Here is a 26,135-nt window from a genome sequence, read left to right as displayed (position 1 = left end):
AATTGCGTAGTTAAACTACACAAAAGTCTTTTTATACGTCTAATTATATTATTATAATTTAATGTGGGCATATCGCGTACTTTATAGTTGATCTTTCGTTCATCATTTATAGTACGTCGTAGGAAGTTTAATTGCGTTTTTCATTTATTTTACCGTTTTCATCTGTTATCTCTTTTTTGTCCAAGAGAATGACTGAGATGCATATATTTTTACAAATAATTCGTCTCTAGATATGGTTCGTCGATTTATAACCCGACTAATTTAAGATGAGTAATATTCTTCAAAATTATGTAATTCTTTTTAATTGTTATTGGTTCATATTGTGATATTAGACAACACTAGTCAAATACAATGATGGGAAAATTGTATTAGAATATGTTATGTGGCTCGGTTACGATTGAATCATCAGTGGTGAGAATTTTTTTGTTTTAGTTACGACAGATTTTTGTAAAATGTTTTTGCTCATATTGTTAACCATTATAGGGAACCTTTGTATTCTAAATTCTCAAAGTATACAAAAATACTCTAGAAAACAAACATACATTTTTAAATAGATTTTAAGAAGTTACTTTATTAAAATGACCTGTGACATTCCAGTTATCCGAATTTTGTCATCCAACAGATTACAAACTGAATCGTAATTATCTTATTAATTTGATAAAGAGTTTATATCTGTTTATTATTTTATTATATTTGTGACCAATTAATAAGACGAGACCTCAAAGTCTCGAGACCCTTGGCATTAAAGGTCTTTTTAAACCGACGCCTTACCAAGTTGAGTGCGACAGCGCAAAAAGACACAATTAAGATAAATCTCGAAATTGCATTCCGTCAAGGCCACCTGCTTCTGTTGACGGTACTAGTTGCGCCCGCGCATCGCACGCGCCGCGAACTTCAGTCGATCGCTGACGCTCGTTTGGTGTACACGTCTGCTCGATCGTAGTGGTGTAGCTATCGCGATTTTTATCGATAAAAGTTGTGTTGTGTTTATTTTTTTTTATCGAAAAGAGTAAAACAGATTTTTTAGTGCTGTGATTTTGGGCTGGTCTGTTTCTTTTTCTGTAAAGGTATGTCTTTTTTTTAAATTTTATAATTAGTCATTTTTAATTGAATGACAAATTAATTGTGTTTTTAGGTTATGTTTTTCTTTCTTTCTTTCTCTCTCTTTGATTCGTACAATGAATTACAATCAATATTGTTATCAAAAAGTGAAGTGTTTGCGTCAATGTATAATCTAAATAATCCTTGAAGTAGGTACCAATCGCTAACAATTGAATAATCTACAAGATCATTTAATTTGTTTATGGTAATATGATTAATGTCTATGGATTTATCATTTTTTCAACTGTTTTTTTGGCGTTGAACACTGGTATAAAAATAAAAAAAATGTCTTGTCAGTTAGGTGTAAAAAATTGATAATATTTTTGAACACGTTAAAAACATTAACTACAATTTATTAAAAGTATTCTGCATAAAAGAATTATAATAAATAAATAAATATAAAATTTGTTAGTTTGCATTAGATAAATTATTCAATACATAAATAAAGTAATAAAATTTTGTATTTTATTAAAAAAAAAGTCGATACAAACCTGTTAGTAAAATAATGACATTTCGAAATATGTTTTGGCTTTGTATTATTCATGGCTATATGCTGTTATAGTCAAATTATGTTAAGTATTTCAAAGGAAATAAAATATTCGGTCTCTATTCCAAGGAACTCTGCGCCATTTAAACCGTCTGGGGGATATTTTGTTTATTTTTAGACGTTTCGTTGCCATCTTTGGGCGAAAGTATTCATTTATTTATATTGCTTTATTTGTCATTCTCGTGTTAACGATGTACAAAGAATTTCAAATAAGACTATGAATCAATAACTTCGATTTTTCAAAATATCCTTATAATTACGTATTTATGGAATCCCTCTCATTTTTAACAAAAAACATAATTTGTGCCTTCTTTTTCTACACATTATCTTAATGAATTTGATTTCAAATCCATAGATAGACAATGTTTAATTTTTTGTGTAAGGTATTTTTAAAAAAATCTACGAAAAAGCCCTCACTTTAACAATTCAAAATAAAAAGTGTTTTCAGATTAAAGGAAGTCGTCATTAAATTAATCTGCTCACGTCAAAGGGAACTTCTTTTTCCAGTTATATATTTAGCGTCTTCTTTAAAGTGACTTATTTCTTTTGCCTTTCGTTAATATTTATATCTTAAATAACTAATCAATCTCAAACGTAGAATTATGCTAATATAGATAAAATCTTTAATTAATTAACTCTAGATCTAGTCTAGATCTCTACCTAGATATTTTTTCTTCAGCACGATCATTAGTGTTCTGTTCGTTTACATATATGTTGTTTTTAATACGTATTTAGTAACTTACAGTACAATAACATAGGTGTGAAATCAATACGTAGGCGTTAATGTTATTGGTCAACATATTAATTAAAATGACACATCCATATCTGTTCGTACGTAGGATGTTTCGTACTCCTTGTTTCTATCATGCTTCGATTGTACACAAAAAATATGATTGCTTTATCGTATTCAAAAATTAATATGACAGGATTACTCAATGATAAACATTTGATAAATATTAACTAGCAACAAAGAAAATGTATATTTTTTTATCTTAATAGTGTTGTATCTATGTATTTATTTAATATTTTACTAGACTTTAAAGAATCGCAGAGTGGAGAAACACCCTTCGAGAGAGTGTCACGGAGAGTGGTCGCGACCCTCAGGAATTAGGAAACGATCCGGAGAGAGAGAGAGAGACTTTAAAGACCTTAAACTTGGCTTAACCTTTAAACTATTGTGTCTTGAGGTAAAACTGTATGTAAATTCCTATTGGAGTTTCTGTATATTGCTGGAAAGACGGCCTGAATGTGGTCTTTGTTCTGGGGTATTTCCAAATCGATAGCATAGTTATTCCAGAAATGGGGCGTATTTTCTTCTTTATAGTGGGAAAAACATTTTGAAGTTCTTCGATATGAGTGCCGTACTTATCAAAAACTAGCGATGTCCGTCGATTTCGCACGGGTTTTTCAAATATCGAATAACAAATCTGGATTAAAAATTACGATCGCGTTTAGTACATAAACACTGTTTTTAACTTTTTTAAATAAAACTTAAATATTACTATGTTTATTTACGCAAGGACAGCGACAAAGTAGAGACGTCCGCGAGTCTATCGATAACACACTTTATCTTACCAAAATGGCGGACCGATTGCAAGCGTTTTATCGACCGATATGTTATTGTTTTATTTCCTTTCATGCGACTCTCATATCGAATATCGTATTTGCATGCCTGGAATTTAATTTATAGCACCAATAAATTGTTTGTATACAATTTTGATACGAAACAATTAGCTAATAAACTTCGAATTGTCAAAGAATTAAGTATAATTTAGTCTAGTTAAAAACAAATCGTAGGACACTATTTGCCATTTTACTATATCTTATCTTACTAGTTTTATAAATGCGAAAGTTTGGATGGATGTTTATTACTACTATCCAGAACAGCTCAACGGGTTTTACTGAAATTTACCAAAGATGTAAAGTACTATAGTCTGACGGAAAACATAGGATATTAATTAAGTTTTTTTTTTTACTTCCGCGCTGATAGACTCGCGGGCAACAGCTAGTTAAACTTAATTAGGAGTGGAGAAAAAGAAATCCATCCGTGCAACTATTTTTAAAATTCAATATACAACAAACAGAATCTCTCTTTCCAATCACTATATGTACATAATGCATGTACTTTCTAATTGGGAGTGTGAAATGTAGTTGTATTTGAATACTCTTATGTGCTAGAAATTTAAATTGGCTTTAAGATATCATTGAAAATAGCTTTTTTTTAAAAAAAAAATCAAGTATATAAGTCATGTGTAATTTGATATCATATTCTTTGTACGTTGAGTATAATAAAATGATTAATTAAAATTTGGTCTGTGGCACTTTGAAGTAAATGAATCGATGTTAGGCACACCATTCGGTATTCTATCTACGCATTGGATTGTATTTTAGCAAACTTTAGTAATACGTTCACAGAATCGATACATAACATACGGTTTTTTACGTAAAGTTATTTTCTTCTAATATGTATTCGTTTAATGTTCTTTGGTAATTTGAAACCAGATTGATAACGGAATAAATTTCTCTACATAAATTACTTTATAATAGACTTTTTATTTTTATCGATATATCGATAGTTACCTTAACATGTCAGTGACATCACTTTCCTGTTTGTTACAAGGTCGAATTTGGCGTGAAGTTGTTACATGCGTTTGTTCGTATTTCACGCTCATCTGCCAATAGACGCAAATTCGATGTGATGACAAACACGACCGTATTCGAGGGTACTATTGCCTATTGTATGTAAATATTGGTAACTATAGTGGACACTTCAGTTTTGTTTTGTCAGCAATTCAAGACGTGTATGGCAACTAATGTGAAGTGTGTAGATATGTTAAAAAAGTAAAATATAATATCGTATTCTATATTCAATGTAGTCAGAGATTAGTCTCTCCCTGATTGATTTCGAATATAAAATCGTTTTATTTAAAACAAGTTTCAGGAGAAATTAAGTTGTTGATGTTATACTCAACAATAATTCGATAATATTAACTTATTAAAATTTTCTTTAGACATTATACTATATGATTTATAACACGGCTAAAACTCACGTGGAAACTCGTCGGTGCCTACACCGAAAGTTCCCACGTGAGTTTTAGCCGTGTTATAAATCGTATAATTCGGGACCTTTTGAAAATTAACTTAGGAAAAATATTAAAATATAGTCTAAAAAAACTAGCCCGCGAGTTATCTCTTGTAGGAATTTTCTACATTTCATGGAATTTACGAGATTTATGATTCACAGTAGCGAGGTATAAAAGATTCCTAGAGTTAACTGTAATAATATGAAAATACTTAAAAAGAATATAATTTTCATCAGAACAATCGCATTTAAAAATCTAAACAAAGTGCATACATATATTATTTAATCTTAAAATTTATAATCAGATAAGAAACAAATTATTGCATCACTAAATGAATATGCAAAATAGAGCCGCTGAGTCACATTTGAATTTTGTGCGAAATTAAAACGTAACATCAATTACTATCTTCGTACCCACCACTAGTGAAACACGCATAGAATAAAATAGGCGCAAAGAACGGGCGACGCGCTGTAAACAGATTAGCCTAGTAACGGGTACCGTCAGCATAATACAAACAGTCCCGATATTTTTTGTAAAACGAATGAAAGGAAAAAAAACGAGACCATTTTAAACAAGTAACAATGTTTTATTTTGTCGTTGCCCAATGGTATTGACATCAAGTGTGATGGTACTTACATATAAAAGCGTGAAATAAGAAATTGTGTTGTGTTTTGACTTAATTGGACAGGGATAATGAAATGATTAAGATTCAAATCATAAACGATCTGAAATTTATTTGTTCTTTATACTTTTTTGCGGACGCTACATGTAAAGTGACAACGGAAGTTAGCGGAGCGCGTCGTTACGCAACCGGATCTCGGAGCTATTGTTTCTGCCGACCCTACCGGGGACGTGTTACAACCCAACCTGCCTTACTAGCGTTGCCGAACACGTCTCCTGTTGAGGTCAATCTGCTTTGTTCTAATTAATATCGGTTTTAATATCATCAGACAATCACAATCGTTGCCATTAAGGGTTTCTCTGATGAGACGTTGCGTAAGAAATCTTAAGACCCTTAGGACCTGCTTGAATGAGTAATAAAGCTACAGCAGTTCACATTTTTTAAACTGGTATGTTTAAAGAAGTCTGTGGTCAGTAAATCAAAATGTCAAAAAATTAACCAAGAAAATAATAAAATCAACATTTTAATTTCAATTGTAACTGTTTTGCAAAATATGAACAATAAAGTGTTATTTCGAAATACTTTGTCGTGGTAATTTTGGTTACATTAAAGGGCCACATTCGGCTCGAAAGTTGTCGGTGAGGACACCAGACAAGTGCGTAAGACGTTTGAAACGAAGGATGTTTTCAAATATTGTTTACTTTTCTTACTAAATCTATGGCATGTACATAAGTAACACTTACTATATATGATCAGAGTTATTTATAGATATATCAAACGCATTACAAACGCGTATTTCTACGTAAAACCGCGTCTTCGTTACATATGAAATAATCTTAAAAACACGTTTCACGTCATTTGCCACAAATATATAGTTTATTCATTTACAGTAATTTCTCAAACATCGTCAAGGAAAATTTGGGTTTAATTACAAATAAGTAAATTGCGTAAATACAATAAATGTGACGCATAATGGAATTTTATAGTTGTGCGGTTTAAATGACAACATAATATACGAAATTATCAATTCGACTGCAATTTATATGAAAGTATTGTATCACCTTCTTATTCAACTCCCGTAAAATCGGTGCGACAGGTTTTTGTCCTCCACATAACTCTATCATACGTCATCTCAGTCATCACTCCCATTGATCATGTCACCTTTCACGCAATCCATCCATCTCTAGGTCTACCTCAACCGTTGTATCCTTACACACTCATAACTAACGTTCTTTGTAACATGCAATTCATTCCTTATAACATGCCCAAACTGCTAACCTTTTACTCCTTACATTCTCTACTACTTGGGCTATGTGAAAGTAATGTAGTTTATTGTAAAATAATTTATTAAAAAAGAGCCAAAAAACAGCTCTTTCTCAAAAAACCTAACTGGAATTGTCTATTTGTAAGAAAAAGTTGATAATCGTAAACTTATTTAAAAGTGTGTTTTTTACGACACTAATAAAGAAAGCCTATCGTCAATACATATTTTTAACTAGCTGCTGCACGCGACTTCGCCCGCGTTAAATTAAAAAATATAGCCTATGTTACTCACAGATAAATTACCTTTCTAACGGTGAAAGAATTTTTAAAATCGGCCCTGTAGTTTTTGAATTATTTCAATACATACAAAAATACAAATCTTTCCTCTTTATAATATAAGTATAGATTACACGTAGGATTAGTAAAATCTAAATAATGCAACCTAGGTAAATTTAAATCTTTTTATTTATTTCTTTGTAAAAAGATAGATAATTTTATTGTGTTTTTTTTTTGTATTTGATGTTTTTGCAATGAAAACCCACGTTAAATTCCTATACGATTTCCAAATCACTAAGGAAGTATTTAGACTAAGTAAAGATTAGACACGGCACCATTATGTTCCTTCATAAATCAGTGACGTCACTGGTCGTGAGGACATTGACCTTTGAGTTTTTTTACATAATTTGTACAGAAGATTAACCAAAACATTACAATTAGTTGTATTTTAAGTAACAATAGTATACAATAGTCATATTATTCGATTTTGTAATATTTTGGTTATCTTCTTGTCCTTAACAATACGTGGGTCTAAAATGACAGTCTATAATAGTACAGTTGTCAGATTTGGCAGCTCTAAATTCCGCGAATCTATGCAGAACGAAATGTTTTGTCTAGAAGAGCGTAAATCATGCAGCGGAAGGCAATACGTACATCATCTAAGACTAGTTCGCTAAGATATTTGGGACATTTGAATAGAACTATAATAAATTGGGAATATTACGATAATTCTAATATTTCTTGTCACAATGGATAGGGACACAATAAACCATTAACAAAAAACAATAAGTAAGACAAAACTACATATGGCCGATTCAGAAACTAATGAAGTGATTGATGAGGAATTTTTAAATTTATCCTTTATTTAATTACAATCTATCTTCCAAATTAAAGAAACAAAAGAACGTCAAATTTTAAACATTGCGGTCAATACGCTGATTATGAATGTTTCCCTGAATTGTTAAAACTTAGAATCCCACGTGTTCTTCGATACATTAATCGTTTTTTGGAGAAACGTAGTAACTAACATCCATCTCTCCAAATATAATTAAGATAATATTGGTATTAAGTGTTTTGATATTGCATAATATTACGGAAAACTGTTTTACTTTAGGAATTTAGTTATAAATATTAATTCACGCATATCTCACGCTTCGTGTGGTAGGATAGCGTGGCGTTGACGAGCCGCAATTATGAGAGAGTGCGATAATTCCACGTACTCCAGTTACGATGTTTGATAGATAAATTAAACTCTTTCCGTTAAAAAACGTTTCTTCCGCGACAATTTCTTTAAACATAGAAATTATTTGTAAATACTTTAAGATTGTGCGCACATCTGAAACTAAATTATTGTAAAACTGTTTAGCCTCGTTTAGATTTTTATGAGCTTGGAGGTGCGCATACTACTCGATTATTAGTTGTACAACTAAACAGTTGAATTGGCTGGCGAAACAATCGACAATCGCACAACTGTTGTGCGATAGTTTAGTCAAAGGGGGGCGCCTCCTCTAACATGATTATTACCAAGCTAATAGTCAACATATTTTTACAAACATAGTTTTTTTTACAAAAGTATACACGTTTTTTTAGAACGAACGACGCTGTTACTTGTTTTCTTTATTTTAAGGCCGGTTTCCCAGCTACATTTAACCATTCGTTACTGTTTTTGATTCGATAACATTAAAATACATTTCCGAATTAAGTAACTTGAGTTTTAGTCTATTGAGGTCAACTTAATGTTAGTGTTAAAATAAATTCAGAAATTTAATTATATTCAGAAACTTCAGCAACCCAGCATTAAAGATTCACATTATATTAAAGTAAGTACTCATAAATGAGGTGACATCGATGCGTCAAATCGACGGACGTCCTCTATGTCCGTTTTTGCGTTTCAAAGATAAGATCGAAGGAAGTCTTAGCGACGTACTTCACAGAGTATTGAACCGAACTGTAAGACCATGAGCTACTTAAATATCAGTTGACTGTACATCAATTAATGCAAATTGCAATTTAAAGGTTATTGTTTTGCGGAAATTACAACGAACTTGACACTATCTTAAGTGAGATAATAATTTTCAATCAATTTTCATTTAATTTTAATGAAAGTTCTTACAATCGCATGCATATAAATCTAGGCTCAAGTCAAAGTATTACATCTAACTATAAGCGTCACAGCCATGTTATGCTTTAATAAAATATAGTCTTCATTACCTGTTATGTTTTCTTCCAATTTGCACAAAATAACCTTACCAATATGGCCGTCGTGTCGTCGAGCTAATGCAACACCCTTATTTTTGACATCCGACTACTATCCGATTATTTAATTACACTAAACGGATTTCGATGAAATTTGGTATAGTTGTAGAAGAAAGTCTGGAAGAACACATAGACTTTGTACACGTACACTTTGGCTTTTTTTTTAAATTCTTCGCGGACGGAGTCGCGGGCGAAAGCTAGTAATATCTAGTGGCTAATGTAAGAATCATTTCAGCCTGTGGCCAGGACAATGGTAAAACTTCGCAGTTGGCGTTGTTGCGTGACGGCCGTCTCTACGAAAAGTACTAGGATGTCATAAAAGATAGGGTTGTTAAGGCACCATATTTTTATGTAAGTTTTTGAGTTGCATGTATAATTTAAAACATCCTGTATATGAGATTTTTAGATTGTCTTCTATTCTATGGTGTTAGATGATGTCAGTGACGAGATTTAAAGACGTTTAGATATACATGGCTGAATTCAGCAGGTGGTTGAAAATTACTTGTTAAATAAACCTGTTTCGTAATATTGTCGGAATTATGCAATCATTTCGATTATTCATCCTATTTGTAATCAATCATTCATGAAATTGAAAATTATGTTGTTAACGAACAACCACAACTTCCTATCGAAGATTGTGAATCGTAAAAGGATACAAAATTTTACTTTTGTCAAAAAAAAAAAAGATTTATGTATAGCATTTAGTTACAATAAAAATATAACAATAGGAAACTTGTTGTCAATCATAAGTATAGTTTATTCGGTTACAATAGAGCTCAAATTGCAATCAAAATGAATACCGTGACAACAATCTAATTAGCTCAAGGACTAATCAATGATAATGCTTTGTTAATCTTACTAATATTATAAATGCGAAAGTTTAGATTGATGGATGCTTGTTAGAAGTTACAGCCAAAACGACTGAACGAATCTTGATAAAATTTGGCAGATATGTAGAACGTAGCCTAGAAGAACACATAGCCTACTAAGTTAGTAATAGTAGTAATTTTATATTACAAAGACAGACAAATAATTTTGAATGAAAAATCAGAAGATAGGGTGTCTACATTTTTAGGGTATTTTAAAATGTCCCGATTATTCGTACAAAATTCCATATAGAAAAGTGTAGACCACCCAAATAGCTCGCGACAACATTATATTTAAAAAAAAAACTTGTAGAGATGTGTAAGGCAATTGACCGATTAACATCACTGAACGCTCAATCACAGTTCTGCCATGGGTTTTTTGCTCAGTCTAGACATTACGAAATCTTGCTTTTAATTGACAATAGACCACGAAATAATGAATGATGGCTTCAAATTGTATGAAATTCCATTCAATTGATGTTTTTTAAAATAATTTATTGCTGCCAAGGTTTTACTAATAATGTTCTAAGAATATGGTTTGCGTTAATTACTCGATATTATCCTGTTTTTGTGTCATGTAATAGTCTCTTGAAGTATCGTTTTTTTGCATTTTCAATATTGATATGGGTTTATAGTCTACGTTAATAGATTTCACGGGCATCGCGACAGCTACCTCCCACTAGAATATTTAAATAATAAAATAAAACAATCTGTAGTTAAGCTTTATTCTTTTGTTTCAGAACCCGTTATGTCCAATTGAAGACCAATAAGCGAGTTACAACGATGGCGGCCGCGGGCGCTTTGCTTCTGGAGACGAGGCCGTTCAGGCCCTTTAAGTCCTCCGAGGAGTACTTGTATGCTATGAAAGAGGATCTTGCGGAATGGTTAACATTATTGTACCCGGAACTGAGGATAACAGCTGAGAATTTCCTTGATAGACTTGACACAGGCGTCGCATTATGCCGGGTAAGTGCTTATCTAATATTTGATCTGCAAAGTACACTGTTGATGAACGTCGAACGATCCTATACGTTCCTTGAGTCTTGTTTCGTAAATTATAAGTTGACTTGGCTTCAGAACAAGCAACAAACAAGCTTTTACAATTTAATTTTATAAAAGAAATTGAAAGTAAACTTACTTTGAACGACAGAAGTGATTCCAATAAAGGTACTGATAAAACATTAAAGAACCTGAGATTTTAAAGGCATTTGAAATTTGTAACTTTTATTTAGAATTTTGATCGATCCAGTGTTGTTTGATAATATTAATGGCTGTACAGTATTATTTACAATTACAATATAATAACTTCTTATACAGCGCTATTTTAATGGTTGTCCTTTGTTTTATGTCGTTCGTGTTTCGATTTTCACGTATTCATACATGATTTATTGATCCTTGATTAGTTACTGACAATTGTTATTGAAGGAAAAGTGTTCGGAAATGATGAATGTTAGATAAGTTTTAGCTATTCTAGTAATTTATGTATTGAATATTTTATCTATTTGTACTTTTATGCGGTACCTTTTATCTTCGATAATATTTTCTTGGCCTCTTTTCCTACGATAAATTATACATGTTATTTACATTAACAATCGAGTTTTGCACTTCAATATAATTGATTCTTCATAACTACAATCAACAAATCTAATTTTCATCATAAAGACACCAGCAATTTAATTGTACAGTTCAACTTTTCAGTTAAAAAATCTGTAGCAGGCTTAATTAATAAAATAAAGATAAATCTAAACTATACGTTCTCATTTTATAAATTAAGATATAAAGGAGCCAGTAAAAAAACATATAATGCAAGTGAGTGTGAAAGTGAAACATTTACAATGATTTCATTTTCAGACAAATTAAAGTGATAAATGTGGCAACTATACTGCTTCATAATATTTTGACGATGTCCTTGTCGGTTGAGCAATTTCTAATATTCTAATCCTTTTGCCACTTTCTAGCTCTCTCTTTAGTTCCATAACCTTTATCTTGGTCTTTCATTTTCGTATTCTCTATTTTTGTTATCACTTTTATGTCATACCAGATGTTTCTAAAATTGTTCTATTTTTCCTCTGTAAGTAATAAGTATATGGCTACCAGCTTTTGCCCACATCTTTGTCCGTGTGGAATTAAAAAAGCAAAAGTAAGTAGCCTATGTGTTCTTCCAGAATTTGGTCTTCACCTATGTCAACTTTCATCGAGACCTATTTAGTAGTTTAGGCTACAAACTCTAACAAACATCTATCCACCTAAACGTTCGCATTTGTTATTAGTAAGATTGAGTTAAAAACGAAATGTACGTGGTTACGTTGATGTAACTTCGATGTAGGAACGCTACACTTTTTGTCGATATTATGCATTATTCAATGTAACAAATAAGGAAATTGTGTGCAACACGGGTGTATTATCCAGTATCGTTTTAGTCTCGCTTCATAACGACTTATCATGCTTGGTTTTTGTAGTTACGTCGCTTTGCTGTGTACGATACTTTTTATGGAAATTACGTTGGATATTAATTTTTAGTTAGCTGTTATGTTCTTTAGTTCATAATTGTAAAATAAAATATACATTAACATATCTTACGAATATCATAAATGCCAAAGTTTATATGGTTTTTTCTTAGAGTTTGAAGCGTAAACTGCAGAACTGATTTTTATGAAACTTGGCATAGATATAGAGGACAATCTGGTAGAACACATAGGCTATATACTTTTGTTTTTTGTTGTAATTTCACGAGGACGGAGTCGTGGCCCAAAGCTACTCCTACATTTTAGTCAAACCTCCAAACTGCATTTTTCTTTCATAAAGTTACATACAATCTTATCCACTTATGTCTATCAATAATTGTTTCTTCAATGTTTCTTAGTTATTTTTCACTTTCGGTGACTTAAAAATGAATACTTTTTAAGTTCTTTTGTAGATTTAAACTTATTAAAGCATTCAAGCAATGGCGTGGTCCAAGGCGCGCCATTACGACCGGTGTTTCTTTATGTTCAGTTACGACACTTTTAATTGCCACAAGCCGATGAAGTATTTAAAGACGATTTTAATTTATGTGTAATGAATTTTAACTTTCAGTAAAAAGTAATATGACAGGAATTATACGCACATGGATATTGTAGAATTCCAATAAACATTGAATAAGATGTTTACTTTCAAAGAATTCGTGATGTTTTTAGTTGAGACATCGATATCGATGAATCCGACGAAAAATCGATATTCTCTTATACGGTTTATAAATGTAATTATTTTGATATTAAATCATCTGTTTGATGAAGACGATGAAGATGGCTGAAGGACGGGGAAGAAGAGATTCAGGGCCTACAAATTGTAAATTGTCTGATAACAATCCAACGTGTAAAATGTGATGGAAATATCGGATTTTGTTCCCTTATCTGTGACGTCATTTTTAAGCTATCTGAGTCTCTATCAGCCAGTGGTGGGACAGGGTTTAACATTTTATTATTAGTGATATCAAAATGTTGCCTATGTTGTTGACGAATTAAATAAATTACTGCTGCACTCATAATTCAAAAGTCAGTTCTGCAGTTATTTAGTGTCGATTTATTGCTTTGTTTGTGTTGATATTTTAAAATTAAAAGAGTTGGTTTTCACTATCGTTTCAAATATGTGAAACCACCTCTCTCCTCTTTCATCTCTTTGAAAAAGAAAGGGATAGCAATACATGTTGTTCGGTATTGAATTTGCGTTTGTTATGAAATAACATAACATTCTCTTATCGTATCTGATCTTTTTCACAATCATACCCATCGGTTACGGACCTATGCCTCGGGCAGATTTTTGTACATTTATATCGCAATATACGTATATAAATGTAACATTTCAAATGCGACATTTAACAAAATAGCTGTCAGATTATTGTTACTAGTACTTAGCACGTGCTAATAGTTACGAAACTGGATTTATCGAAGTTACTAAAGAGCTGTTACTTTTTTCAACCTTTATGAATATATTATATATTTGATAGTCAATTATGTGTTGCTCAATCGTAGGAGGTTGAATTTATATTAGCTTCGATTTTAATATTAAACTAAATTGAATCTTAACAAAATTAAAACGTTACTACAATGTCCCCCACGTATGTATTCTGAAGTACGTTACTCTACAGGACTGAATTTTTAAAAATGCATACGTATAATAGGTAATTGAATATTTTTCCGAATAATTAATTAGACTTTCTTTTCTTTTTACCATTTCAATTAAGCTTACAGCTTATTTTATTAACAGTCGAATAGAATTTGAACCCATGATTGCAGATCGTTAGTCCGTCTTTTAAAGGTAAATTAACTAATTCTTTTACATCATATAATGTATAAACTAGATTAGTAATTTAGTCAAGTACCAACTAACTTAGTAGTTAAAATACTAATTTGTTTATTTACTCGACTGAATTGTTTAGTTACTTAAATACTCGAAACTATACTAAATTTCTGGTGCGAGCTAGCATAAGAGAACTCTATCAGTAAGGTTTAAAAACTCAGTAGAATGATATTGCCAATACGGTTTCCCAATAGAGTTATTTTGTCTTCATTTATTTGACGTTGACTGAAATTATCATTATAGTGGAAACAATTGTTTCACAATGCGTTGGGTGGTATTGCGACAAAGCACTCGCTAATTCGTTTCAACACACCGAGGACGTTGGAAGTCATAGATTCTTCTAATGAGCACTTTACACTTATCGATAATTTACTTATCACGATATACCTTTCGGCCCTAGAAAATAATATAAATATAGTAGATACGGTTTCATACGATATGTCACTTATGGCTTTAAAACAATATAATATTTTCTTTCTTCTTTCGACTGTATAGTGTTGGTCCCTTATCGTTTTTTTTATAACATTAGGTGGCAAACGAGCAAGCAGCCACTAGAATCCGCCAAAATGGCGAAGCGATCGCTGCCCATAGACTTCCGCAATCGCAGATGCATTGCCTACCCTTATATGACGGAGGAGGAGACGCATATAAAGAGGAAATTTCCCCTTCCTATGCATCTCCTCCAGCGACAAATCCACTGCCTCTTCCCTACCTTTCATTAGAAATGGATGGTAGAGAGGAAGAGACTTAAATTAGGCCTCCGGCACCACACTCGTCAGAGGAAACACGGAATTGCTTCCATTTCACGCCTGTCTTCTGTGTGGTCGTGGTATTACACCGGGCGTGCCGGCCCATTCGTGCTAAAATTTAATTTAAGTTAATAGTAGTTTAAAATATCAAGTAAACTATAATAATAATATGGCATGATTCACATAATGTATACCATAAATATGTTTTGACTAACTGATACATTCTATGTTTATTCGTGGAGTATTACAAAATTGCGTGTCAAGATGCGTGGAATAATTAGTCTCTCTCATACTCGATCTAACGACTCTAAGGTTCAAGTTATAATGACTATGACATAGTCAACCACGCTGGTCATCAGCGCGTTGGGTGACTACACATCTATCTTTGAATTTCTTCGCAAATTCACACACCGCACAGCCGCGTTGTAGAACGGTCTGTCCTCGGCGGTATTTCCAAACCAATACGACTTTTGGTCCTTCAAGAGGCAAGCTTACAATTTCTTTAAGGACTGGCAACGCATCTGTAGTTCCTCTGGTGTTGCGGATGTCCATGGGCGTCGTTGACCACCTCTGTGTTCCCGCCGCTCGTTTGCCCCATTCCCTTATAAAAAGCAGTACATATATAGTTTGCACCACGATGTTTTCTTTCGCAGTGTGATTGTTAGAGAAATATACATGATATTCGACCAACACATGGATAAATGAGAGGGGTCTAACTGGACACTTTTGGGCTATAGTGGGCTCCGATTAAACGTTTAAAAACTGCGCCAGTATCTTTCTAATCAATTATGTATGTTTGTCTCATCGACACTCCAATATAAACAATACTTCGTTTCGCGTATGTGTAACGCAAATCGTACATTTGTGTCTGATTCATATGTTCTTTCAAAGAAATTCCCTGATTCATCAGAACCGTGCTATCTTGTCGGGAAGTGTAACATTTGTTTTAGCCGCGGTCTACTTTCGTTATGATATTGACTCACTGTTTAAACGTAGAGGGATAAATGAAACAAGAGCACTGGAACGGAGAAAAATCTTTCTTATTAACAAAATATTTTGATTTATGTTTTTTCTTTTATGCCAGTTATATACGGTCAGTTTTCACTAAACAGTTAAACTGAGTTTCTAATAACTTTCAATGTTAACTGTAGGTACATGTAATAAAATTTTGAGTGTGTAATATCAAACGAAAAATGCCAGATTGCGGGAAGATAACAAAAATCGCATTTAAGCATTTATTGTCAGTCTGTCTGTCCGCATGCCGCGTTTGTTCCTTTTTGAACTAGCATTTGAAAAGAAAAAAGTAGCTTATAATATGCCCGTCTATGTCTGCTTCCCTTCGGTGAAAGTCCGGTCGAAACCAACCCAGCCGTTTCGAAGATTGTCTGGAAAAAACGCGGCTTTCGGACAGACGAAGAAATTTTAAATGCGATTTTCGCTATCAGCAAGGGAAATACCTCATCTTCCTGAAATCTGGAAATTTTCTTTTGATGTTGATAACAGACACTCCAATTTTATTATATGTATAGACACATGTGAATTTAAAAAAAAGTTCATTTACTAACCTAAAAGCTGAGATTATTGAATATTATAACAAAATTTACATTTAAAGCAACGTGGTAACTTTAATGCAAATCTTAGCCATTTGACCGCTCTGGGCTAGTTGAAATGCGTAAAATATGTCGATATTTTCAAACAGATTAATATGATAATTATATAGCAGCATTCCGCCTAAGGTCAGTCGTGACAGACGGAGGACACGTGGTGTCCTGGACCTTATAATTAGTGTTGCCAGTAAAGCCGCGGTGGCGATTCGTGCGTGAAATCCACCCGATTGAAAACATCGTGTGTACTCAAAATAATTTCCTTTGAAATATTATAACATAGTTCATTTATTATTAGTGTAAAGGTCATGTCAATTTAATTACATTCACATATGTATATAAATTGTTTGATTATAAAAGAAAAGTGATAGAATCGATAAAATATACATTACAAGCATAAAACTAATAATAGCTAAGCGTAACTTTTTATTTTTATTGTTACATAATATAAATTTCTTATGATAGCTCCTAAAATAAATATTTATTATAATAAATAAATAAATCGTTATTTTATCGTAATATCAAATTGTCAAAATGCTAAATATAGTCAATATTAATTTGACCTATAATAACTATTGATTAATGTACAGTTACAAGCCATTAGTAAATCAATACTGTTTAAAACTAATACTTATAAGAGTATTATTACATTACTCAATTCTCTTAAGTTGGCGCCACTGTGAATGACATGTAGGGTTGCCAGTTTTTATGTTAGACTTGAGAGATAGAAATATGTGTTTTCCGGACAACAAATGTGAGGTTTATTTTTATTAATACTAATAATAATAATTTATTTCACTTATGTAACAGAATATTACACATATGATATTTACATTGACAGAAGAATTACATATTACATTACACACACATAAAGAAAAGGAGAAACTAAAATTAAAACGATCTAGGGGACCTGATACCGGCTACGCGCAAATGTGCGCGCCGCCAGTGTCCCATGATCAGGCAGTCGGGCTTGTTAGTTAGCCCTCTTAGGATGCTGTTGGTACTCTCCCGAACTCTGCGTAAAAGAGAAGGCGTACGTTTGCGCAATATATTGCAATAAAATTAAAGTAATGTATTTAGTAAATAACCATCGCGTTCTTGTTTTAAATATGGTTAACACTCAGATTTAGTATTGTAAAATGTAATGTCATGCTAAATCTACCTTAATCACCGATTAACCAACTTCGATGGCAGCAAATACAATACTTTCTTTTATTTATTCTATAAATGTTTACTAAAAACTTCTGGCAACCCTATCGTGAACCTGAATACGTCTCCGCCCTCGCGCCTCCAATGCTGGGATAATTGCCGTCTAACGATAGATAGCGATCAGTACAAGGCCACGATATGGCCTTACTTCGATTGATTCTTTCTCTGCTCTGTTACCGATACTGCTAATTACATGTCAGATGACGTGTTAAGTCGGATTATTAAAAAAACTCGATTAAATGAAATGTTACTTCATTAATCATACTTCATACTTATATTATAAATGCGAAAGTTTAGATGTATGGATGGATGGATGTTTGTTAGAGTTTGTATTGTAAAGGGCTTAACGAATTTCGATGAAATTTGGTATAGATGTAGAGAATAATCTGGAAGAACACATAGGCTACTACTTTTGTTTTTTTTTTTTAATTCCACGCAGACGAAGTCGCGGGCAAAAACCAGTAAGGAATAAAAAAAACCTTATATTACATGTCTGTAGTGCGATTTGTAACGGTTTTAGTATAACGCGTCTAAGAGAAAATGAAGGAAACCCCCATTATGTATACGTCCTTTCACTATTTTCTCGAGCATTTTTTTAACAAGTTTTCTTATATCTTGGGTAACTGTTAAAATTTTTATGGTTATATTTATTTAAGATGTTACAAGATGTTCACCTTATACGTAAAACTTTAACATATAACATCATTTTGAAAAATGATATTTTTAAAAACCAAAAATAATTATGATTTACTAGCTTTTGCTAACAACTCCGTCGGCGGGATTAAATAAACTTAGCAACTTAGCATATGTGTTCCTTAAGACTATGTTCTACATCTGTGCCAAATTTCATCTAGATCCATTAAGCCTTCGATCCAATTTAGATGGATAAATTTTTGCATTTATAATATTAGTAAGAAGTATCATTTGGGTCGACTTGCCCATTCCTTTACGTCCAATAAAATCAAATTGCTATGAATCACACATAGAAAATGACATTCCGAAATCAAAATTCGCTTCGCAAACCATTGGTATGATACTATCTTATTCTCACGCCTCCCGCAGTGCGACTGCGAATACGGAATGTTGACCGTTAGCAGTCATTATTTACTTTGCTATACAGGTCACATGGAGCACGATAATATCATTTTAATCTAGGTATTGTTAGCGCACACATTTTATTAAACTATCGCACAGCTATTGTGCGATTGTCGATTGTCGCAGAAAAAACTGTTTAGTTCAACAACTGAAAATCGAGTACTGTGCGCACCTCCATATAAGCTCATAGGAATCGAAGCGCGACTAAACAGTTGGTCGATAGTTTAGTCAAAGGTATGCGCACGTTCTTAGACTGACAGGAGGTATACTCGTATATTATAGGATTCATACGTTACGTCCCTATCCCACTCACGTGCGGTAAGCGCACCAGTTTTTGATCCTCCTTGTCTATCTATCTTTCGTTCTATTCTCTGAAGATGCTATATTTTTTGACCGACTACCCAAAAGAAGGAGGTACTCAATTCGTCTATATGTTTTTTTTTTTATTAAATAAATTTGAAATTAAAAAAATGAATCTTTATAGGCTTATCTCTAACGGTGTACGGGGAGTACACCGTTAGTGCTACACACTCATAGTTATGACTATTATTTTGAATACACTGAATATTGTAGTGTCACAGGCAAAGTCACATAATCCTATTTATATCTTAATTCAATCAGAATGGAGCAATGACAATATATTCTTTTACAACAGTGGAATCCCATATTATGTATGATCGTCATATAACTTATTCTATTAACAAATCACGTATTGCATTGTATTGTTTTTTATCAATTGTATTGGCGAATGATTTTATGCAGATCGATTTCAACGTAACCGTAGAATTTGCTGTACATATACTGTGGTCCCTATTTTGTTAAAACGAATGAAAGAGATGACACTATTAGTATACAAAGTTATGGCAGTTCTACGTTTATTTTGCTATGCGGCTAGTGATCGAAGTGAATTTATGTTCGTTACGTTGGTATTTTATCGGACGTCGATTAGCGTTTGTTGATTATTGGTTATTTCTCATATTGATTGGATACACTCGAGTCCTAACCTCCTTATCGGTCTCTATAAATACACTTTAGTAAACAGGTCGTTTCTTGTTATCGTTTTTGTATTTAGAATTTTTCATTATAGGACACCATTTTACGGTTACTTTTTAAGATATCGATAAAAATGTTTTGCCAATCCTATCCTAAATCTAATGTCAAATCTGATTATTCAATGATAAAGCTGACATGGGTTCTAAACAAGAGGGTAAACGTACCAATTGTCGACACGTCTTCCATAAAACAATACATAAGTGAATTTCGTCCGTAATTAATTTATTAAAACTAACAATCATAATATAAGCTATTTTACAAGCTTATTACATTTATTCCACGTAAGTGACCAAGGATATGAACATACCATTTAAGGTATCTGCTAAAATTGCCTACAAAAGGACTCAAGAACAAGAGAATAAAGGTTAAGGCAAGATTCAGTAAAATTATTGTTAATTAATATTTTAATCGTAAAATGTAATTTACTGAGAATTGGCCAATTTTTAACACGATAACTGACATTTCGTTGGTAATTTTCGTACCGGAACTTTTCGTAAAAATGCCAAATATTTCCATATTAGCGAATTTCAGATTATTCCGTGTTTATTAATTAACGTTTGAGATAAAATTAATCGCAAACCTCGACCTGTGAATGATTTGTATGTTCTTTAAATGTCACTCAATCAATCAAATAATTCAGGAAATAATTAGGCCTACACGTACCATTTTATGGTAATTCTTTTTGGCAAGCGACAATTTTTTGCTTCTTTGACATCTGTCAACTGTGAAACTCGCTCGAAGATCTCTTTGAATGCTGTGACAATATGATTCATAAATCTGTTCCAGACAGTAGTGTTCAAAATGACAAGGCTTTGATATTGTTATTTTTTATTAGTTAAAATAAATTACCTTGAGGCTATTATAAAATAGATTGTCTATAACTGTACTTTTATTGCAACTAATTATCTACATTTTGTCTGTCTTTTGACGGTTTCTATTTTTACCTGATTCATTCAAGAGAGTTTTTGTCGCAAACCCTTTGTACCTCATCTATACTTCTCTATTAATATTCTAAAGAGGGAGATTTGTATTTTTTATGTATTAAAATAACTCAAAAACTACTGGGTAAATTTTTAAAATTATGTCAACATTAAAAAGCGACGTTATCAGTAACACTATGTTTTTCAACTATCTCTTATTCAAGCGGGCGAAGTCGCGAGCAACAGCTAGTGTACATAAACCGCTTTACCGATTGCAAAGAATCATATGCCTTACTATTAGTATCCTTCCTCTGTCAGTTACTCACTTTTTAATATTCGTTATTTAAATTTTCTACTTAAAGTTTGTTAGTTGTTTGTTGTTTTTGGGTTCAACAAAATAAATAAAAAAAAAAAAGATAAAAACATATACTGTCTACTGTTGTTACTGTTGTTGTTGTTGTTATTTTTCTATGTATGTCGTGTAAACCTATAATTAGGACAAATTATCTGCATGTTACTTATTGTATTGTGTAAAAATGTATGTGTTATAATTTTGTCCTGTTGGTTTATCTTAATAAATAAATAAAAAAAATAAATAAAGTTTCACAAGTACAGACTTCAGTGGCATATCTGCGTAATGCCCTTAACCAACTTAAACCCAACCTGTGAATGCGCTATTTTTGACATTATGGCACTCGTAATGGCGGCACCGGTGCAGTTTTTCGCGCCTTTAATGGTTATTATTAAGCGTGCGAGGGAACACATCTGTCATTGTCAAAGCTCATTGTCATCCTGAGCGTCCATAGATGCGGGTGCATCGAAAAAAAGTCTCCGTATTTATGAATGTTAATGGAGTTGTCTGCTTTTCAATTTTTAGATCCCTTGAGTATATTTGTTAGAGATTAAACAATCATTCTTAATACTAATATTATAAATGCGAAAGTATAGATGGATGTTTGTTAGAGTTTGTAGTCTAAACGGCAGAACGGATTTCGATGAAATTTGGCATAGATGTAGAGGATAGTCACTTTTGTTTTTTATTAATTCCACGCGGAAGAAGTCGCGGTCGAAAGCTAGCGCTGATATTAGGTTTAGGTTAGAGTTAACCTCTAAACTGGTAATTTAAGTATTAGATTGTTTTAATCTGTAATATTAAATAACATTTTATATTTTGTTATCCAGTTATGCTTGAATAATTATTAAAAAAAGCTTAATTCATATTTAAAATTTTGATCTGTTCATTTCCTGCAAATTCTCAATCGACTTTGACCTCAACTGACTGTCCTTTAAACTTTTTCGTACTATGAAAACCTTTTCGTTTCCGTGGCAATAAGACATGTTTATTACCGTTAAATTACGTATATTATATAAAAGGCATGAGCGGAACGTAGACGATGATTGATGCTTGATCGAGGATTATGACCGTGAGGTGCGATTTATCGACTTTTATACAATTTGTAAAAATAATCTCAAGTTCACATGTTTAAGCACGTTTTAAATTTCGATACTGCTTAAGATTTGCATAAAGTTTAAGCTTCTCTTAAAAGATTTACCACTTTAATGTAAGAAGTAGAATCAAATGAGATACATCAAAGAGTAAGTAATCAACTAAATTTTTATGCGATGTTTTTTCGAAAATAAAGTACGGTTTAAACTAAGTGAAAGAGACGAGCTTGAACAAGGAGGAACGCGCGAATAAATAAGAAGAAAATAACCAAAACTAACAACTTTTAATAAAAATATACAAATTGAGAATTATGTACAATTCAGCCTTGCGTTGTGACATCTTATTGAAGACTCCAATTATTTACAAAAAGAATTAAAAAAATATAAATTCGTATTTTAAAAAAGTATTAAAAGTAAAAACACAAAAAGGTTTATTGCATCGCCAGCACTAAGTAATAAATATCATTATATTGTCGTGCTCAATAAATAAGAAATTTCTGGTTAATTAAATGAGAATTATGTTATTATTTTCACAGAGACGAAATACAAAATAAAAAAGCGAAGGCAACTGCAGCTATTCAAATCATTGGCGCTATAATTAAACACGTCATATGATTAAAGCCAAAACAATTCTTGTTAAGGTGAATATAAAAATACTATAAATCAAAAGAGATCTCTGTATAATTCGGGCTCATGTATATTGAACCCGAGATGCGTAACTGCGCCTTATAAAATTGTCAATTATTGCCTGGTAGAATTTTTTATTTTGCGATTACGACCTTATAGTACTACTTTTAGGGTTGATAATTGTAATTAAGGAGGATGGAGGCGAGAGAGACTTTTACGTAGTTGCAAGGTCTTTGCTACATATCACGTTGAATTATTATTCGTCATTAAATTCTTTTTACAGTTTATATAACGACAGTGTCATATTTTATGTCACTTTAATAAAAGTATGAGTGTTTTTTTATCGATTATTAAGTGGGTGAATCGATTAATTATGTTTATCGATTCGATGTATCGATGAGGATTCTATTTATTGTCAGAGGTTGTCCGAGACCTATATTGTTGCCATTTTAATGATGATTTATTTATTAAGAAAATATTACTTAATATTTATTTGTTTACTGTTTTATTTATGGCCTGCAAATATTGTATTTACTTAAGATTAAATCGACATAGTTGCCGAAGATGGAAATTGCTACCTAATTCATTTAATAAAATTGTATTATTGTAACAATACATTTTAAATTTTAAGCAACGACAATAAAGGCCAAATTACAACACCAAGTCTATCGCAGTAACAAACGGTTCCCTTCTAAACTATACCTGGTATAAAATGACCGGTTGCAAATTTGACAAGTTCAAGCAATAATTGACGTGCGAGGGTCTAGGTTAACTGGACAAGAGGCATCAGCGAATGCAAACAGGATGTGCCGGCGACGTGAGTGCGGTCATAGATCAAGAAATATAAATAAACAGACATGTCATTGATTTGTGAGAGGTGCCATAGATCAAGAAATATTGACATAACTTATTACCATTATTGACATATTATTAACAAACGTTTTTGTGACAAAAAAAAGACATTTTTGCAGATATTATCATATATTCAAAATTTACAAATAAAATTATTTAAGTTAAAAAGTAAAACGTAGACTGGCAATTATGAAACGTACGTCGGCGTGTTGCTATTTTAAAACTTGTCTAAAAATTATCACAGTATGTTCACAACTTGTTACTATATTAATGCACACGGAAAACACATCCTGTATCTACGCCGGATGACCGATGAAGCAAGATTAGAGGAAGACCTCATTAGTTAGAAACAATATCTACGACTTATGGCTGGTATCCTAGCTACTTTTAACCATTCGTTAGTGTTATTGGTTTCATAACTTCAACTAATGCGTTTCCAAACTACTTGACTTCAGTTTTACTCCGTCAAAACTTAGTCCGACTAATGAATCAGTAGACAATGTTATAAAAAGGAAAGATTTTTGTATGAATTGAAATAACTTAAAAACTAATGGGCCGATTTTCAAAATTCTTTCACTATTAAAAAGGTAATTTATCAGTGAGAAATATAGGCTTTTTTACTTTTTCAGTTTTACGGGGACGAAGCGAGCAACAGCTAATGATAAAGTAGATAGTAAGATTGAAACTTGATCAACTCAGCAGTATTGACTTTGACTTTGTGCATGTATAATGTAACAATTACTGTTACCAATATCTACTTAACAATGAATAATTAATTAACGATATTTTATAGCGGATTATATTAAGCTAAGTATTTAATGGCGCACGTCATAAGACCATTTACGTTCTGTCAAGTATGGTTAGTGTTTGACGCTTGTCTTATGTTTTGGCGAAGTTTTGCAGTGATCAACATTTTTAATGAGCTATAAAACTATGATGCAATGTAGCCCGGAATATAGGGGACATATGAAGGATACGAGGGGAAAGATTCCGTCATCAACCGATGATCTAAGCTAGGTCGTACCTATGGAATGATTTCTAGTGTCCACATTCTGATACTAAAGTATACTTACGCTTGTGTTTAGATTGTTAGGATGTACAATATTTTGTATTAGCTTTTTTTGCAACTTACGCGACAGAGGGCGTTTGAAGGACATTAAATTTAACTTTCTAATCATGTGTTATCAGTCACGGAATAGTATATAATTAAATACATTAATAATACAAACAAATTACTTGTAAGTTTTTTTTTGTTATTTATTTTTATTATTATATTTATTATTTGAGCATCGGTGGCTCAGTGGTTTGAACACTTGACTTGTAATCTACAGGTCTTGGGTTCGAATCCCGCCATGTACCAATGTGATTTTCGATTTTTCGAATTTTCATATGTACATAATTAACCCGACGTTCTTACGATGAAGGAAAACATCGTGATGCAACCTGCACATATCGGCGAAGAAATTCAAATATATGTGTGAAGTCAACCAACCCGCATTGGCCAGCGTGGTTGACTATGGCCTAGTCACCCCGTATTAGGGTAGGCTCCGAGCCCCTTAGTGGGGACGTATAATGAGCTGGTGTTGTAACTTGTAAGTTGTAGACTTACTTTTAGTTAGTATAACTTGTATGTATATATTACCTTATGTATTGTTATAATCTAGTCGTTAATATGATATAACATATTTTAATGTATTAAAACAGTGACTCATGTTTACGGAAACGTATGGCTATATGAGTCCAATGTCCAATTCGTTATAGTCAATTAACACTGATTTACTACTCTTATTGTCACGATTTTATTATAAAAAAAAGGAATTATTATTTATGGACAGTATTTTAATCACATGAGAATTATAGTTAAGGAAATCTTATTTATTATACTGGGAAAGTTTAGATGGATGGTATGTTAGAGTTTGTACTCTAAACTGCTGAACGGATGTCGATAAAATTGGCATAGTTGAAGAGGATAGTATGGAAGTACATAGGCTTTCTTTTTTTATTTCCACGAGGACAGAGTCCGGCGAAAGTTAGTATATAAATTCAGTTTTCGAATTTATTCATCAAGCAATATAACAATATTGTACAAGTAAGATTCGAAATGAGATAACTGAAAAAATTTACTCGTCAACAATCGTATCGATACGGGCGAAAGAATAGATCGAGCAAAAACCATTAAGCATCGAGAATTGCAGAAATTTACCTCCAAATCGGGTGAAGAAAGCACG

General features: G+C 32.3%; 1 protein-coding gene across 1 annotated transcript in view; it reads left to right on the top strand.

The window, feature by feature from the left end:
* Positions 1-885: 885 nt before the first annotated feature.
* LOC106108523 (GAS2-like protein 1) overlaps positions 886-26,135 on the top strand; it is a 56,528-nt gene continuing 31,278 nt past the window's right edge. Inside the window, exons 1-2 of the mRNA XM_013289710.1 lie at positions 886-1,067; positions 10,755-10,980. Coding sequence (XP_013145164.1) covers positions 10,798-10,980 — 183 coding nt within the window. The 5' untranslated portion in view covers positions 886-1,067; positions 10,755-10,797. The remainder of the gene's footprint in view (positions 1,068-10,754; positions 10,981-26,135) is intronic.

This window comes from Papilio polytes, unplaced genomic scaffold (genome assembly GCF_000836215.1).
Source record: "Papilio polytes unplaced genomic scaffold, Ppol_1.0 DF824269.1, whole genome shotgun sequence".
NCBI classification, from domain to species: Eukaryota; Metazoa; Arthropoda; class Insecta; order Lepidoptera; family Papilionidae; genus Papilio; species Papilio polytes.
This window is presented reverse-complemented; position numbering and strand designations above follow the sequence as displayed.